Source organism: Prinia subflava, chromosome 5, assembly GCF_021018805.1.
Source record: "Prinia subflava isolate CZ2003 ecotype Zambia chromosome 5, Cam_Psub_1.2, whole genome shotgun sequence".
Classification (NCBI taxonomy): Eukaryota; Metazoa; Chordata; class Aves; order Passeriformes; family Cisticolidae; genus Prinia; species Prinia subflava.
This window is the reverse complement of record NC_086251.1, coordinates 7,810,411-7,829,751: the sequence shown is the minus strand read 5'-3', so window position 1 is coordinate 7,829,751 and position 19,341 is coordinate 7,810,411. Positions and strand designations below refer to the sequence as shown.

The 19,341-nt window shown below is 40.3% G+C and overlaps 1 protein-coding gene across 3 annotated transcripts in view; it reads left to right on the top strand.

Moving 5' to 3' along the window:
• The window catches only part of SYT9 (synaptotagmin 9), a 67,200-nt gene that overhangs the window by 32,066 nt on the left and 15,793 nt on the right, over positions 1-19,341 (top strand). For all 3 annotated transcript variants that reach the window (XM_063397927.1, XM_063397926.1, XM_063397925.1), the window contains exon 3: positions 970-1,516. In XM_063397927.1, coding sequence (XP_063253997.1) covers positions 970-1,516 — 547 coding nt within the window. The remainder of the gene's footprint in view (positions 1-969; positions 1,517-19,341) is intronic.

Sequence of the window (19,341 nt, the reverse complement as noted above, 5' to 3'; positions counted from 1 at the left end):
CTATTGCTGATTACATTCAATATAAATAGCATTGGATTAATCATGTACTGGCATTTTCCACGTGCTCTTTCTGTGTTCAACCTGGTGCTCCAGTACACTGAGTGATTGCTGCATAATAATAGAACTATAAAATGGAACTCGTAGAAGATTAGGATTTTACCTAATCCAACTTTCACTTTCACATCTCCCTGACTCAACAGGGATTGCAAATATTTGTTACAATCAATGAAGGAGAAATTTCAGTCACAGTAAGCGTGAATTATTAAATTTCACTGGAACTGAAACTAAACAACTTCTTATCCTCAGCTAATGAAAGTAAAGGAGCATTTCAGCCAAAGTACCACAGAGTTTATTACATCAGGTGTGAGAGAAAAAAGGAAGCCAATTGTTGGGGTGGTCAGCAAACCATTTCAGCCCAGCTTGGGCCATGGGAACAGAAAATGATGTGTCATTAGCTGTCTGATGCTGCAGGTCAGCTCTCACAAACCTTGGGTGTCGTGTTTGATCCCTTTGTTAAAAAGCTGACCCTGCTGTACGCTACAGAAACACGCCAGATACAAACAGGTTATTTTAGTTACTTAGTTATTGTTATGTATTAGGGACAGCAGAAATAACAATATGATTCCAAATCTTCTTGGAGGGCATATGGCAACGTTTGTGAAAAGGCACACCTTTTTTATACACTGTTTTGATACAATTGGACATGATTGGTTGTTTAAGCTAATACCTCTTCGTAAATATCTTTGCAAGTAAACAAGGTGGAAAACCAGCAGGTGCAAAGATTAGAAACTGTTTGGAATATATTCTCCTAGCTCCTCCAGAGCAATGCCTGGGAAACTCTATTTGACTTGCTTTCCCACAGGCTCTGCTGCTGCCTGATACTTAAAAACTCCTCTTTGACCAGGCTGCCAGCACCCACACCTAATGTGTGTGCACAGCCTGTTTCAACTCTTTCCTTTTCGCTTTAAGGCACAATTCACTCCGGAGGCAGCTCAACCTGTCCAACCCCGACTTCAACATCCAGCAGGTCCAGAAGCAGGAGCAGCTGACGGGCATCGGCCGCATCAAGCCAGAGCTGTACAAGCAGAGGTCTCTGGACACGGACGACGGCCGCAGGGGCAACAGCAAGGCCTGTGGAAAGCTCAACTTCATCCTCAAGTATGACTGTGATTTGGAGCAGCTGATCGTGAAGATTCACAAGGCCGTCAACCTGCCGGCCAAGGACTTCTCCGGAACCTCGGATCCCTACGTGAAGATATATCTGCTCCCCGACAGGAAAACAAAACACCAGACTAAAGTGCACAGAAAGACCCTAAATCCGGTGTTTGATGAAGTTTTTTTATTTACTGTCCCGTACAATGATCTCAACACGAGGAAACTCCATTTCTCTGTGTATGACTTTGACAGATTCTCCAGGCACGACTTGATTGGCCAAGTGGTAGTGGATAATTTTTTAGATTTGGCAGATTTTCCCAGGGAATGTAATATTTGGAAGGATATTGAATATGTCACCAATGTAAGTATTAAGATTTTTCTTTTTGAATTTTATTTGTTTCTGACTTTGGTTCCCTAATCTGATTATAACTGAAATTGTCTGTTGAATTTGTGAAGGAAAATACTCTATTCTCTCTCTTTCTCAAGCTTTGACCTTAATCCGGGGAAATTGACAGTACATTTTCAGTCCTCATTTCTTGTTCTTTGGATATATTAAAGAATGTTTTATGTAGGAGACAGTGGGTTTAGTCATTGCCCTGCTGATAGGGCAGAAATGCTGAAGAATGCTTTAATCTTACTTAATCTGAAACTTACTTAAGGAAATATTACTTTTCTTATTTTGCCTGTCTTCCTGTTTTGCATGATTTTTTGTGTAACCTACAGCACTCCAATCAGGCGGAACTGCAGATTCAACATTTCTTATGGAGTGATACTCACTTCTTCAAAAGAATATTCTCATAAAGTCAGAAAACCCCACAGCTATAGTCCAGCCAGCCAGAGTCCAGACAATGCTGTTCCATGAAAGCAGTGGAACACACTGAATTGCTTTAACTCTTTGTTACCATTGCTGTGCTCCCAGGGAAATGGGGAATGTATTTTAGAAGTCTGTATTTCAGTTATCCCAAAGTCTCTGTTACCAAGTTCTGTGCAGGAACCCAAACAGTGATCAGGTATAAAATCATGGAAATTACTTCCCAAAAAGAAAGAGTTTTCTTCTCAGAGCAGGAGCCAGCCTCATTGTGATGCCAGTAGAGATGAATCCCACACATCCTCGGGAGGACAGACCTTCAGTGAGAACGATCCATTACAGAAATCCACAGGGGTGAAGGCACCAGTGCCAAGTGTCAGTAAATATTTCATTCGCTATGTCAAACCATACTCCAGTGGAGTGCACATTTTAGAGTCAAATAAACCAGACATCATTAGCAGCAAGATCAAAGGGTAACTTAGTTAGACCTCGCTTCAGGAAAGCACTGAAGCATCTGCTTAGCTGAGAATAAGTCATTGAAAAGTAGAGGATGTTCTGAGACAAATAACTTGCCTGAATTCAGGCCCTCGCCTTATACCTCTGTGGTCTGGTAACATGCCCATATTACAGACCAAATTGATTAATTTTTTTTTTCTTGGAAACTTCTTTATGAAAATGGATATTTTCCTACTTTTAAGGTGAATTTTCTGCACAATCCTGTCCCCCATGAGAATGGAAGTGCAGCAGCAGCACAAGCAGTTCCTCACTTGGGTACAGGCAGGGGCACGAACACTTGGTGTCAGGGAGGATAAACCTGGCTTTTGTAGAAGTTACTGCTTTTCAGCTGCAAGGGAAAAGTAAGGATGTGACAGAGCAGCTGACAGTCATTCCAAGTGAAAGGCTGCCTTCATACAGCATTAAGTGTCCAAAGATCAACTTCATTTTTTACAGTCAACTGAAAGCTGAATGTGCGCACACGCTGGACCTGCTTTAATATGAACTGGTCCTTTTCCCCTGCTTTGACTCAGGCAAAAGATTGGCTCTGGTATCTTCTTTTGAATCACTTCTTACAAATTTCAAAAGCCATGCAGGGTATCATTTGTATTCAGATTTTCTGTAATATCTGAAATGAAATTGAGGACTGAAACATGAGTCATTTATTAATTCCTCCTGATACCAGTTCTCCCATGAAGTGTAACCCTGTCTATCCAAACAGAACACACGACCTGCCATCTAGACTTGTCACTGGCTTTCCAGCTAGCAGAGGCCTTTTCAAAGCAAGTGACTCATGGTACATAGGAGACACATCCAATTTTGGGTAATGTGAGTTCTGAGATAAGAGCAGCAGATAAATGGAAGTCTGGAGTACCCAGCTTACCAATTAACATTTCCAAAATTTCAAAGGTTAGAATTCACTCCGCGAGGTTATGAGAAACACTCCATGCATCATTTAAGGAACCAAGTTTCAGCCTGTTTCCTTGTCTGTGTAGCTGAGATATCTCTCAGCCTGATGGCAGAGGCTGGATCCTGATCCAGGGCTGCTGGGTGAGGCTGCTGCAGTGAATGCTCCTGTGGCTGCGCTCCAGGCCAGCAGGCAGCATCAGGGAAACTCAGAAAGGAATTTTGGCAAAGCTTTGAGCCCCGTTGGGCAGTTTTTGGTAGGAAACCAAAGCTGTATCAACTGTAACAGGTTTTCAATAATTTATATTCGAACATCGTCTTGTTTCAAATAATAATTAGAGAGCGGAAAGATGCTGGGCAAAGTCACTGAAGGGAATTCACTTTATGTGGGTCAGCAAAGAGAGCACACAGGAAGGATAAACCTAGGAAACGAATGAGAGAAAGGGAAGCTCCACACAAACTATACATGACAAGTTTGTCATTCTTCTGAAGAGTACAATTAATTTTAATTCCTTGTGCATCTTATTACACTGCCTAACCAGCGAGCCCAAAGGCCTTTATTTTACATTCTCCGTTTTATTATGTTCTAATCCAATTTGACACAGCAATATAAAAGAATGTATCAAATCCTTCTCTGCCCAGCAAAATGTCCTACTTCAAGTGAGCAGTGCAGATTATGCCTGAAATGTCAGCTTTAGTGCAAACAATGCCATTTAAACTGACCCATTATGCCATGTGCTTTCCTCTGTTTTCCAATAACACGGGAAGTTTTTTTTTTCCTAAAACAGCAGTTTTCATTCTTTGGACTATAAAATCTGTTACCATCCCAGAAATTTGAATTATTTAGTAACACAGACACATGTCAGCATAAAAATTTTTCACATTTAAATTTTTGTAAAAGCAGTCTGGTGCCAAAGACGAATCTCCAATATCAAAATGACTGTTCTGATCCCAGGTCTTCTGAGCATAAAATCTCTCTCCTGTAGCACTGCAACTTTTTCCAAGCAGAAAAAAAGCAGCAGTGTGCTGTTTAATGGTAGAAATAATTAAGTGGATCAACTTCAGCATGAGCATGAAATAAACTAGATAAGCTTTTTTTGTTTTTCTACCAGTCAGATTACACTGGTCTCTGGCTTATCACAAACAAAAAAACCCACCTTTTTATTTTTATTTTTAGCCTGGGTTTCTCTTGTTGGCATGTTTTGTTTAGTAGCATCTAAAACATGATCAGGGTTTGGGTGGGGTTTTTTGGTTGTATTTGTTCACAACCTGATGGCACATTGGAAAAAAAATGAGTGGTTGGTATCTCCCTGGTTGCCATCTTCAAACTCAGATGGGATCAAGCAAAAACACATGGCTTTGTGACAAGATAAAATGGAAAGCCATGAAGGGAGAAGGTGTCAGATATGAAACAGCAAGGTGTCAGATGGTCCATTTCTGATAAAGGAAAACCTTCTCTTTCAGAAGGTGCCAAGTGTCCTCTCACATAACTTGCTGTGCCCCTAGAAAGGAAAATCCTTTGTCAAGAATTGCTTGTTAAACATCACCAGGCTGATGCAGGGCACAGAGAGCATTTCTGCCCACTGGAAATACAGCTCTGGCTCATCCTGCCTGCTGGGATTCTCACAGTGCTGAACCATTGGCAATGGATAAGCAGGGGAACGTTCTGGAGGAGTGATCTCAGCTTAGGTGAGGGGGATAACTGGAGTAAGGAAGTCATTTTAGCAGGCAAATTTGTGCCTTTGGTCTTAGAGTGGAACAGCTTCTGCCACTGATGCTATCTTTTCAGTTGTCAAATATAGTTATGTTTAATATCTAGGCATGGAACAACAAAAACTGCTCTTTTTTCTGAATGTTTAAGTTCATATATACACCTTAAAAATAATCCTATTCCTAATTGGCAGCTTTCTCTCATCTCAAAAAACCCAATAGATGAGGGTGCAAAAGGACATGGAAATACAGGAAAATGTTTCTGAATCTAAGAGAGAAGAGAGTACTGAAACAAGACACTGGGTGATGCAGGTAGAACTTGAGAAGTAACATGCCACAGACTTTAAAGAATGTGTTTACTAAAACCCAGAAGAGAGTTATGGATAGTTCAAAGCTACGAAGAGACATGAGCTGTATATCAAGTCGTTCACTTTGACATCCAGAAAGAGCCAGTGTACACCAGAAATTTCAAAGCCAAGAAATTGATTTCATCTGTTTATAAGAATCTTCAGGCTCTGTTATGATCTGGGTCAAAAATACAAAAGTGTATCAGATAATGCTGAATTCCTTTTGCACATATTCAGGAAATAAAAGTATATTGAAAAAAAATTAATTTAAGATGCATGTTGAAATGCACATTAGTGTTTTGACAAGGAGAGAGTTAAAAATTAGGGTAGTGATAAGTATTTGAAATTCTACATTCTAAAAATGCTAATTCTTCACTGCTGTTGTTCTGGAGTTTGCCCAAGCAGGAAAGATTTGAGAATTTGTATTTTTAGGCATTTATGTTGTATAACTGAGATGCAACTGGAATCATAACATCACCAGAAGGAAGTTTCAAGTTCCTGTTTCGGAGATGTTAATGCCAGCCACAGTATGTGTGGAAGAGAGATGAAAAGAGGCTAAATTTTTCAGTCAGTTGTTCATGGAAAGCATAATAATAGTATAAAATACTGAAATCTGACTGAACTGAAAAAAAAAACTTCTTCAAAGGCTGCATTGCTCAGGTCCATTCCTGCTAAGAGCTGTGAGCAGTTCAGCATCTGCCAAATGCACAAGAATAGGTGCAGGTCTTAAGGCTGAGGGCTTAAGCCTTCAAAATTCCAGGAAAATAAACATTCTTTGAAAGAAATAGGTAAACACTGCCCCTAGCTCACCCTCAGAGGAAGAGGCTGGGCCAACAAGGACGTGACTTGCTCAGGGATGAGAGCCGGTCCAGGATCTGCAGATTCCTGGCACCAGCCTTAATCCACTCCGCTTGCACTGCTTATCTCCCTCGACAGTGTGCAGACTCTGGAGCTGGCAGGAAGTCAGCTAAGTCCACCTACTCCAGTTCTAAAAACTGTTTAGCTTGTCAAGATGTTTTAGCTAGTGTTTCTGAAATCCCTGTTCTGGCAACTCGCAGGGTTTGGAGAAGCAACGGCATTGAGCAAGAGCTCAGAGAAGCCTTTAAAATATTTACAATGGTTAACAAAATTTTTGAATTTGAGGAGGAACAGAAACACACTAAGTCTCTGTTTATGAATTCAAATCCAGCCTGTCAATGTCAAGTGCCATATCTACTTTTTTTTGGTGTCAGTAGAAGAGAAACAAAAGTTGATTTTATATATGTATATTTAAATTTTTTTTTTTTTTTTTTTTTTTTTTTTTTTTTTTTTTTTTTTTTTAAGACAGAAAACCTATCCTGCATTACCGTGGTGTTCTAGTTCTTTAGGCTTTGGCATCAGGGAAGCAACCAGTTATGGTTGTGGAGATGTATCTATTTAATTGACTTGCAAATGCAAGTCTCTTTAGAAGAGGCAGCTTTGCAAGCCCATGAATCTTCCCTGTTTTAAAACATGGCAAAAGCTTAGCAGCAACAACAACAATTTCATGCCTATTTTAAGGCAGTAAGATTCACCTTGTTTAATGAATTTGCTTAAAATTTAAAATTAAAAAAACCCAATAAAACACCAAAACACAATCAAAACCAGAAGTATTAAAAACAAACAAACAAACAAAAAACCAAAACCAAAACAAACCAAAAACAAAGAAAAAACCCCCGAAAAACCAGAAAGCATAATTGTCTTTGAGAGGCAGATCAGTGGATACTCATCTTCTCCTGAGTCACAAGGTCACCCTTTGTTGCATGTTTTTTTCTATCTATTCTTAATCAACTGTACAGAAAAAAAATGAAAGTGCATGTGTAATGAATCATTTCATAGCCAAAAGATGCTGGAAAGTCATAGATCTTTAATCCTTCCGATTCCTAAGGGTCACCAAAGTAAGGATGAAATAGAAATTAATTAGGCTTCAGCATCAGCACAACAGGTATAGCACTCAGTTTACAGTAGAGAACAGCTGCAACCAGTGTTTTTCTTTTTAAACATCTCTTTAACTACCACTTAAATGCATTAATTTTCAAAACTGGGCTTTTCCTTTTGTCTTTTGGGGTTTTATTCTTTGTAAATTGAATGATTGTCATAATTACTTTGCAGGAGAAGATTTGTTAGGAGTGCCATGCATTTAAATGATCAGGGGCCAGAACTCAGCATGGCTAAACAAAGGACAGACAGGGTTATGTAAAATCACACAGGGTAGGGAGAAAATACTAACAGGTTTTCAGAAAGTTAAAGGCAGCATATGCCTAATTCTGCTGGAGCAACTGGGTAATGGTGAGAATAATAAACAACAAAACTTGGGAAGGGTCAGGAGTAAAGAAAAGGTCAAATGCCTCAGAGAGCAGTGGTTTGAGAAGGAACTTTTTTCTCTTGGTCCCACGTCAGTGGTACAAGCACTGCAGGCTCGGTTCTGAAAGGAGTGCAGAGTATTTCATGCAAGGGATTTCCCAACAGCCTTGTAATTCCACAGGCATGGCCACAAACAGGAGGGATCTGTAATATCACTGAGGCTTCAGCTGCCATTTACCAGGGGTTTGGGAGCAGTTTAAGGAAATAATAATTCAGGGAGTTGTGTCCGTGTGGATGCACCATGTGAAGTTTGCAGAGCCTGGGAGCGTGGCCATCAGAATTTCCAAGGGAGCTTTTTCAGGATGGGTATTTGTCTAGAAAAAAAACCCATATGTACAAAGAAACAACCAAACAAAAGAAACTAAAGCAGTCAAAAGAAGAAAAGCAAGACCAATACAGTAGAAATGGCATCATCCCAGTTGAAAATCTGAATGGAAAAGAAGGTAGTTCAAAGTTAGTATTTTGAGAAAAATGAAATTTCAAAATATTTTAATTTTTCATTTGGAATGCCCTTCTATGACTATATTTTAAAATATTTTGAAAGCAAATTTTTTCGAGTCAAGTGATGTGTATTCTGCTTCAGAATGGAAATAACTCAAAATTCCTCATCAAATTAGAATGCTGCTTTCTAAACTTCCTGCCCTGCTTCCCTGCTTTCACTGATGCCTTCCCTGCCCATCAGTGCTGCATCTCCTTGAGTTCACTGTGGTCCCTGTATCTCCCATGTTTCCCTGATACAACAGTCCTAAAACAGCAGCAGTATGAAGAATATTTTCCTCCACACATTAGCTGCATGCTGGAAAAGGTCAGACACCATCCTAAATTCCTGCTTCCTTGTCACTGGAAGTGTCTCTAAGTGTCCCTGTTCCACACGTCCCCCTTCTCCTTTCTTCTCACCCTCCTCTGCCAATCCCTTTTTTCCCCAGAAATCTCTCTCAAAAAGCTCCCAGCAACACTGACTGCACATAAACCAAAGTCAAAATGTGATCCTGGTCAGCCAAGCCTGTCCTTCAATTATACCATCCAAAATTGTCAGTGGGAGCTGCAAATACCAAAAAAACCTTGCTCCAATATTTTACAATTCACAGGCAGCAATTCTTGAAGACAAGCAAAGAGCATTTGCACAGTGCTAAGACTAAAATAGCTGTATTAAAGGGATCTTGGTTGTAACCATTCTGCACATAATTCAGGATTAGACTGTGCCATAGCCTTTTTTCTACAGGGTTATATAACTTTCAATTTAAACATGTATTTAGCCAGGCAGGGGGACAAAAAAATCGCTTCAAACATGCATTTAATTATTAAACAGTTTTGGGAATGCTTACTCTGTCTTTTTTTTTTTTTTTTCTAGCAGAGGTCACAAAAAGCATTTCAATAGCTTATGGATTTATCAAAATTTCTGCAAAATCGTACTCTTTAAATTAAGTTTCAATATTTGGAGCCAAACTTGAAAGTATTCTTCCCTCTGAACATACTGTGCTTATGTGAAAAGCCTCAAGCCATTTTTAGCCTTTAATCCCCACTAGATATCACAGCCATCAGGCATCTTTCTCCACCAAACAGGGTATTTCAGAGTTTTACAGTTCCCTCTCTGTGCAGTCTGTTTACCCAGTTCTCATGGTATTTTCCGAGGGCCTTTTATTTAAGAGTAAGTGGACTTTTTCTGTTGCAATTTCCTTAGGGATTCACTGTACTCACAGCAGGACATGTTGGTTTTTGGGGCAGGGGATAGCAGAGCATTTGGGAAGCACCTTCAGCACCCCACATCCCACAGGCTGGCATCCTAAAATAACCTGAAATGTGCATGTGCCAGGGTCCAGTCCTAACTTCATCTTCTCCAGTACACCTGTGGCCCAGGGGAACAGGTAGGAGAGAAAGTGCCTCCACACACAGGCTCTTTTCTCACCAAAAGCTTTGCCTGGCCCCCTTCAAAGTCTTGTTTGAGGATATCACCTGTCTCACACTTTAACCTTTCAGGATTCCAGGATCTGTAACAGAGGACAAAAATTTGTCTGTACAGATGGGAGGAATTGCTGGATCATAGCTAGTGCTAGGAGGCATGAGATTAAACAACAGATCTTGCCAAAATTGAGATAAGGCTATACCATTTGCTAAATAATCACACGAGGACTGTCTTCAGACCTCTCCACTGCCTTTGCAGGGGGAATACATGAGAAGCTGCAGCTGAATTGGGAGCTGGCCTGTGGAGAGGGACATATTATTCCCACAGTACATATATCTATATATGCATCTATAGCTTCTCTAGCTTTTCTCCTCATCCAGGAGACTTTGAACTGCCATAAATGCCAGGAGGTACTTCAAAGGACACACAAACCATTTTCCCTAAGGTTTAAAGCAAGATTATCTCTGCTGGCCAGAGCACGGTGCTGATAGTGCCGAGGCTGTGGCTCCAACCCCTACAAGGGCTGCTCACTGACGAGTCGGGCTGGGTGATCCTTGTGGGCTCCTTCCAACTCAGCGTATCCTGTCATGCTGTGAGAAGGGTAATTCCAGGTGTTTGGCAGGCCCTGGTTGTCCCTGGGTGGCCGTGGAGGTGGAGATGTGTGGCAGCTTTTCTGTGCTCAGTCCCAGCCCCTCAGAGCATGAGGCTCTGCACAGAACCTTGCTCAGGTCGCTGCAGAAGGATCCGCAGCTCTGCTCCTCCATTCTGGCACTTTGGGAAAAACAGGCAGCCAAACCCTCCAGGGGAAGAGGGGAGGAAAGGCATCACTCCTTCATGCTAAGTGAGCTGGTTTTTTCTGAGAGCAGAGCTGAAGAAACAATGGCAAAACTGAGGAGCTGAGTGCAAGCTTTTTCATTGAGATTTATCAGCCCCAAGTTTATGACCCCTTTGCAGCAGAGAACTTCATTTTAACTCACAGTTTCATTTCATTTCCTGTCATGTGCTCCTTTCTCTAAACATTATGGATACATGTGTATCAGGAACAACACAAAAAGTGTGATGTTTCCTGCAAGAAATCCAACAGGCCATGGCAACATCACTTTGTGCTCACCCAGAGAAGATTAAATGACAGACACACAAATCTCTGAATTCTGCACTGGTTCTCACAAAGGCAGTGCGCACTCAGTGCACACTCCAATTCTAAAGTCATGGATATTATGATTCCTGTAGTTAGTCTTGCTGAAGTTACCAGAAGTGTTCACAGGGATAAAAGAGGCAGAGAGGCTTTTGCAGTGTCTGAGCCTTCCTGTGGCTCCCTAACAGAGATTTAGAGTGAGCATCTCACACCATGTACTCTGGGGAAGTGACAGGCTCAACTGATGGGAATGCATTAGCAATGTCTGTGCTGCCACGACATCTGAGATTTGTGTAGTTACATCCTCCTGGCCCTTCATTGCTTGATTAAACACCTTGCTCTATTTACTCAAGGAAACAGGAGTCACAAGCTGCCTCTTACCTTAGTGAGTGCTTAATCATTCACTACTCCCTTCACCAGGCAAATTTCAAATTAAAACTACGTTCACCATCTGGAAGAAGATTCCTGACTAGTGATGGCATCTTGCTTGTGGTGGGCAGGCAAGCAGAAAACAACTGACAGCTGGAGGTTTCACAGTCGGTTATAGGAACTATTGGGGAAGAATCCCCCACTCAGATATTTGGGGCAAATCTGGAATCTGAAAAATAGCAGTTTATCACAACATCAGGAAACATCACCCTGCTTGCCTGGCAAGCAATTACTGCCATCCTCAGAACTCATTGCCCCTCCTACCTAACATCTCCTGTTTCCTGCAGTAAAATTATTTGGAAAGGAGCAGTGAACAGGAGAAACACTTTGAAGGTTAGCTCTAAAGAACAAAAGAACAATTCTGCATACTCTATTTTGTACATGTGTTTTCAGAATTCATTGAACTCTATATGTGTTTTCTCTTTAAAAGCATGCTGGGTTTTATAAGTGTTTTTAAAAGCCAGCTGTGATTTAATCAACCATCTGATCTGCATTATGATAACTCTTCTAAATAACCCCAACAATAAAATAAATATGTATGCAGTAAAGTGAAACAAAAGTGTGTACAAAAATGATTGAAAAAAACCAGCAAACTTTGGTTTCAAGCACCCTAGAGAGTCATTTATGATCATCAGGAAGAAAGGAATCACTTTAAAATAATGAAAACCTTTCAATATCTGCACTCCACTGAGCACAGAATCGTACAGTAAATGCTAATTTAACTATAAACTTCACTCTGTTGGGACCACACCACTTTATGCAGGTAGAAATGAGTAGTGCTCAGGATTAGATCCTGACTCTACTGTAAAGTCAGGGAAAGAATTCCCACTGAAGCTCAGATTTCATGCACATCCTCTTGCTGCAGTCTGGAAATAGTATCTGGTAAACAGTACAAAAAGGCAAATGAAAATCATGTAAACAGGTAACCTGAGACAGACATCAGGAAATGCATTGGAACAGAAGAACACACAAATTACTACCCTCTTATTCCTCTCTGCAAAAGAAATTCCTGGCAATGACCTACTCAACAAAGATCTGAAGGTACTCCTCCTCCCCCTCCCCCTCCAAATTTGATGATTAAAACATGACTGAGCTATCAACTTTGATTTTGGAGAAAGCAGATAGAAACCTCTACATCAGAAATCACTGGAATTCTACATTTACAGTTTCAGTGAATGCAGTCATCCTAAGGGAATCAAAATCAATTTTTTTTTCCCCAGAGTTTCAGCTGTGAGCACCCTGACCCCTTCCTTTTGGTAGCTCAGCATAATTTCTCATTTTTTAACTCTTTATTCAAATCTTTCACTTTCCTTAATTTATAGAGCACCAGCATTTTGGGGAAAGCTGTGAAAAACCCTTCATCCAACACTGAGTTTTTATCAGAAAAGGACATAGAAAAAGCTTCTTATCCTATCTGTAACAGTAATACATTTTTTGTTACAATACAGATATTTTTATAAACAAATGTATCTATAGCATTAGATGCTCACTGTCTTCACCCCCATCATCATGTTCTTCTCAAAAGTTACTTATTTTGGGAAACCTTTCAGTGCTAAATCAGCACACACATCCTTCTTTTCTGACAGTTTTGAGTCAGGATGGTAAGAGATAACTACACTAAATTCTTTCAAAATCATGCTTCCAAAAAATTGCAGTTGGGCCCTTTTAAGGTATCAGATCAAGTACCCAAAACCAGATTAACAGAGTTCTGAAGTATACTCATAGTTTAGGACAAGCCAGTTCACAACTCTGATTTCATCTACAAACCATCAAATTATTTAAATTACAAAATAAATCAAACTAAACTGAAAATCTGAGAAAGCATCTCAAGAAGTGACCATGAGATTTTAATTCACAGGCTGGCTAACTGTGTTGCTTCTTTTCTCCTACTCATAAATGAGAAGGTACTGAATAATACCATTTATTCTGAATGTAGTCATGGCCAGCCCTAAGTCTGGGTTAGCTCACCACAGTCATAATTCCATGAGGAAGAACAGCACAAGCTGCAGAAAACAGTCATTTTCCTCTCTAGGTGTGTTTCACATGTAGCACGTGTCAGGTAAAACAAGTTAGAAGAAAAGTCTGCTAGGAGGAGAGAGTTCTGTTGACTCATCTTTATGGACTTAAAGCACTTCTATATTTAGTGTTCTCTTTATCTCACATCTTACACTACCCTCTGTGCATTCTTTAGGAGAAAAAACCCAAGCTCACTGAAGTAGCCCTAAAATTGCCTCCAGTGCACGTCTAAATATAATGGGGAGGCACAAACACATCTGACAGAGAGCAAGTGTTACAGAAAAAGAACTGTGATCACACTCTGCACAACCACATCTTCCCCTGCTCACGCTGTAGACACCTGGATGGATGATACACTTGATTTCAGAGTCTGCATTTTCTAAAATGGATTCCTGTCCTCTCTCTCCACTTTCCTTTAGCTTCCTCACAGTCTTTTTTTGTTTCACTTTAAAGCTCTATTTTTTTTTTCTCTGTGTACTGCTAAGTAGATGTAGTGCTGGGTTGGTAAACTGCCTAGCAGCTTCATGATTAAAATATTCTGTTTATTTGTAAGGTAGGTGGATGATACACAGCAACAGCATAAATCCTCCATGACCAGATCCACATATCTCAGTTTGTGTCAATTTGTGTCCAATGGCAATGGCCCAGAGCTGTCTCTGAAGAAAAGCAGGCAGCTGGATTTGCATGAATTTCTGGGCAGCACCAGCAGTGAAGATGCCAAGAAACAGTGAAATGCTCCTGGTACTGCCTGAGAGGAGTGGATCACCACGGATTCTGTGGCATTGGTTTGGGAGGTGAGGCAGGGAGGTTTGCCCTGGCAGGATTAGATAGCAGCAGCATCTCAGCATGACATGCAGTCAAGTTTTGCAGTCTGTTATGAAATTGTCGGTAGCACTTCTAGGAGGAAACACAAGAGCCTTCTCTCCTGTGTTTCCCCCGCCCCCCAGGCCTCATAAAACCATCACCAAAACCCCAACATCTCTCCTGATTCAAATGTGTACTTTTCTTCTGATCATGGTTTGAGAACCAAAGGATGAAAACTGTCCTCTTGTCCACACTTCTGGAATGATGCTGTCTGGTTATCATTCATTGACATTGTCATCCTCTTTATTCCTTCCTCTACTGCTTTGATTCCTTTTGTATTTGGAAACCAGAGAGATTCTAAGTCATAAAATGAAATAACTTTGCATTAATGAAGATGTAGGAGTTTCATCCATATTGACATATTTAATAACTGGGTTTTATAGGATTAAAGCCCATGATTCTATTCTTCCGTTTAAGTTGCAATTAAAATGGAATGGCTGTGCAAGGACACTCAAAGCAGTTCAACTGCACACCTTTGCACCCCATCCATTTACAGAATACTGCCAGCAGTGAAGTATTCTCTTTACCTTGGCTGCTTCACTTTGAAATTTGCAGATACTTTTGATGCCCTAAGTTTTAGCTCTCATGTTTTCCAGATTCTGTGCTGCCCAGGGGTGCAGTTCTGAGCCTCACACTAAGTGCTGGTGAGCTCTTCACAGAGTAGGGAGACAAAACAAATCCTTTTCCTGCTGCAGACCAAGGACAACTTTCAGGCCCAAAAGCAAAAACAGTGATGGACTGAAGACAGAAAACAAGAAGGATGGGACTTCATAATCTGAAGCTATAATTGGATAATTAAACCCCAATATGCAAATGCACCAAAACTTATGAAAGTGTGAGACCTCATGACTGATCATCCATTTTGTGATCATTTTAGTCCACCTCGGGAGTAACCCTGGCCAGGCCCTGTCCTGCCAAGGTGTATCCTAGAGGCCTTTCAATAAATCCCTACTTTATTCTCTAGCTCTGTCCAGTCTCTGTTCCAGGCCAGCCTTCCCAAGGCATCATTTTCTTTCCTATATTACCCATATAAAGAAGCAAATGAAACTCCTGTGGCAGTTGTTTTCTCTGTTTTTAAAAGTGGGCAATTTTACAGAGGAGCGTTCCTACTGAAATGCATGTTGTGAGGTTTAGTTGTGCATTCCTTTCGATGGAAGGTCAGATGGAATGCTCTCAGAGTTGGATTTTAAGTCATAATGATCCCTTTTCACCTTTTCTCTGGTGGAGGAAACTTCCTGTGGATGGTGCACTGGAGTCTGGCACTGTTAGTGTTATACAACTGTTACTGCTATTTAGGTTACTGTTACACAGGTGACAGATCAGAAAGTGTAGTTTTTCGTGTTTAGTGGCACCACTTATGAAGTATTCTCAGTGTTGTCTGACCTGAGGGCATGCATGACACTAAGTGACGAAATTGTCTCCAGAGAAACAAAACACATGGAGAAATTTCAGCAGAAAGACACTTGATTATTGGCTTTAGAATCACAAGGATGCCTAGGAAAAGTACCTATAGAAAAGAAAAGAAAAGAAAAGAAAAGAAAAGAAAAGAAAAGAAAAGAAAAGAAAAGAAAAGAAAAGAAAAGAAAAGAAAAGAAAAGAAAAGAAAAGAAAAGAAAAGAAAAGAAAAGAAAAGAAAAGAAAAGAAAAGAAAAGAAAAGAAAAGAAAAGAAAAGAAAAGAAAAGAAAAGAAAAGAAAAGAAAAGAAAAGAAAAGAAAAGAAAAGAAACCTTTTAATAGCAATGAGGAAAATCACTTTGTAACTCAGGAAAAAAAAAAGTGGGAGAAATAGATTCATAAGCCCATGCTTCTTTCCCCACCTGCTAAATTGACACTGAACTTAAAAGGAGCTGCTCACTGAAGATACTGCTTTTGAAAAGTCCAACTTAGCTAATAATACTTGTATTACCTTTTAGTGGGATGAGAAGGCAAAAAAGATCAGAGAGGGATAGAGAAAAGGCACACCAGGGATTTCATTGAATGTGGATTTGATACTCTGATATCACAGAACCACAGAATTGTTTAGGTTGGACAAGACCCTTCAGATCACGTAGTGCAACCATTAACCCAGCACTGCCACGGCCACCACTAAACCCTGAGTGCCACATCTCCATGTCTTCTCAATCCTTCCAGGAATGGTGACTCCACCACTTCCCTGGGCAGCCTGTTCCACTCAGGAGAATTTATAAATGATCAGACAGGGTTTGGATTAATGGCACTAAAGTTATTTTCGTGGTCTGTGAAGGGAGCACATACAATCCAAGGGGTCAGGATGTAGGGGCAAGGTGCTGCCTGTTTGCAGGGAACAAGGCACATGTGCTTCTCCAGCCTCTGCATTCTTTACACTGGCCATGATATCTTCCCCCTTGAAATCACACCTGGAGTGCAATTCCAACACAGATGGAAAAATCTGTCAAGAGACATCTGATTAAATAAAAAAAAAAAAAATTAAACATATCTCAGAGAAAATTTCTAGAATGGCAGGCTACTGCAGCATAGAGTTCGACATTAACTTTCTATTTTTCAAGCATGATATTATTTGTACTACTCTCTCTTTTTTTTTGTATCAATTGCTGCAAAACTCTAGAGAACACTTAGACTAATAGCAGATTTAGATTTGTGAAAATGGCCTTTCCTTATTACCCATTTTGTGAACACCCTGTGCTAAGCCTGAATATGAAAGTCAGCACAGAACACCTAATGTGAGTGTAATGAATACATCCACAACACATTATAGGTGCTTCTGCAGACTGAAAAGAACATTTTCTTTTTCCTGATACTATGACTTTCTCCATCTTTTTTCAGCATTAGCCAGGCACCTAGTTTCTCTCCTCATCAGAGGGATGTGCTCAGAATACATGAAGTAACAGACAGCTGCTTTGCACAACACAAAATGCCTGCACTGAGAATGACATTCATATTTTAGTGGAGCTGGAAGTTCACGTGCAGCCATTGTAACTCAGGGTAGAGTGAAAGGCCAATCCATTCATTTGCATACAGATCTAGTTTCAATTGACATTTTCATTTTAACGCACTAGGGGGAAAAAAATTAACAGGCAAGACATTTTAGATTAAAACATTTTGATTAGTTAACTTCCTTTTAAAACCAGCTTCCTCCTTTGCAATTTTTCTTGGATGTATTTGAAATATTCATTATTAGTGGTATATGGAGATAATTGAACATATCTTTCAACTTATGTCAGAATGGAAGCAGAGGTAACTGGTAAAATAATTTGTGGTAGAAATAATTTCATGAATTAGAATGGATTTGCTGCTTCATTTTCTTCAAGCTGATGTTTGCCGAGAGATACTGAACACTTAACACATAATTTAGTCTCCCCTTTATACAAAAAACCAGACTTTAGACTTGAAAGCATGGGGGTTTATTTTCTCATCTCTTTCCATCGCTGTGATGTTCTTTTAAAAGTTTTCTTTTAAATCTGCAAGGTTGGCCCCCCAGGTTAAATAGCTTTAAGGTAATGCCTACTACAATGCCATTAACCTCTGCTTCACTTTGGTCTTTGCAATCTCACTATTTCACAAAAAAAGAGAGGTCTGATCCAAATCAGCAACAGCCTGTGGAGAAATTACTGGGTTTCACATGACAGATGCTGATGGACATTCATAAAAAGTTTTGTCCTTAATTTAGGCAATGAATGCTTCAGAACAAATCCTGTCAGTGTGCCAATTTTCCAGACTTCACCGTTCAACGGGTTTGTGACACTGCCCTCTGTGAAACATTCCCTGTCTGCCTGACCTACCTGTCCTTCCATTTCTACCACCTTCACCTGACAACAAAACTCTTATTTTTCCCAGTGGAAGCTCCCTCCTCATTTCCTTTTGAGAAAACACTTGCCCTCCAAACACATATTCCTGTCTAGGGCAATTTGCATTTCATCGCTATCCCCAAGCTTGTCAACATTTCTGAGGCAACCACTGCCTTCCCTGCAGAGGGGAAGGTCTGAGTGGGAAATCAAACCCACCCTCACGAGACTCTGGAAGTGTCATTCCAAAGGTGGCAACCTGTGAATGCTGACAAGGTGGGATACCTCGAGGTGGGAGAAAAGGAGAAAGCAATTCCCTCACAGCACCTTGCTCGGAAACTCCCGTCTCGCGGGCTGTGTCATTCTCACACATTCCGTCGTGAAGGTGCAGCTATTTCCTCTACTTCTCAAGCCTTCCCTGTCCCTACATCCTCCCACCCACCCACCCACATGCACCCCCTGCCTCCCAGCACCAACCAAAATTATCCAAGGCAGCCTGCAACGCCTGGGAAACAAGGGCCAGGGCAGAATCTTGTATTATTAAATCTATGCTGAACTGTCCATTTTCTAGAAAGTGAAAAGACATAGAATCATTTTTAAAAAGGCAGTAACAATTCAAGAAATTAAAATATCTTCCAGAGGAATAGTTTAATTTGCAAGTAGAAACTTAAACTTCAATTAGCTTTTCTCTTTGGCCAACAATGCCACCCAGCAAGCCTTGAGAGCCAACTCTGGACTCACTCTTCCCTTGATAACTGATGAGGAAGTTAAAAATGACTTCTATTAACTTTCTACAGAAGTTTCACTTTCAGAAGGCCTCATTTCTGTTTTTCCCATGAAATCAATTTCTGACACAGGCACACACACATAAAAAGGACAAGTACTCCAGCTTTTCCAGTCATGTCTCTGCTCATTTTCATTAGCTCAATTCAGACTATCTCTGCAGTTCATCAATTTAGTTTGGAACAAATTAAGACATTATTTCTATCTCAATGGCTACAGGATAATTCATTAGATTCACTGTTAGGCCCAGATTCAGCAAACCACTGCAGTTGTTGTGAATTGAAAATCTGCATAAAGGATTGAAAGCCAGTAAAATCTACAGGATTTAAGCATATGTTTAAAACAGGTATGGGATAAAGTTTATCTGCACTGAATGGAGGCTTTTTTTAAAGGATCTTGACACAGAATAATTTATCAATGAAGTCTTAAACGACTCTAAGTACAAATATATCCTGTAAATGCATCCCAAGGATCATATGCAGCTCACCATCTGGAGAGTTTCAGTTAATCACTGTCACCCTATTTATAGGATAGAAATGATGACAGTGGAGATGTTGGGTCTTGAGAGAGATAAGCACATTGACTGCCTACAGGAAAAGGCCTCTGTCCTTGATTCTACTGAGGACAGTGTGGCAAGAGAAAGTTAT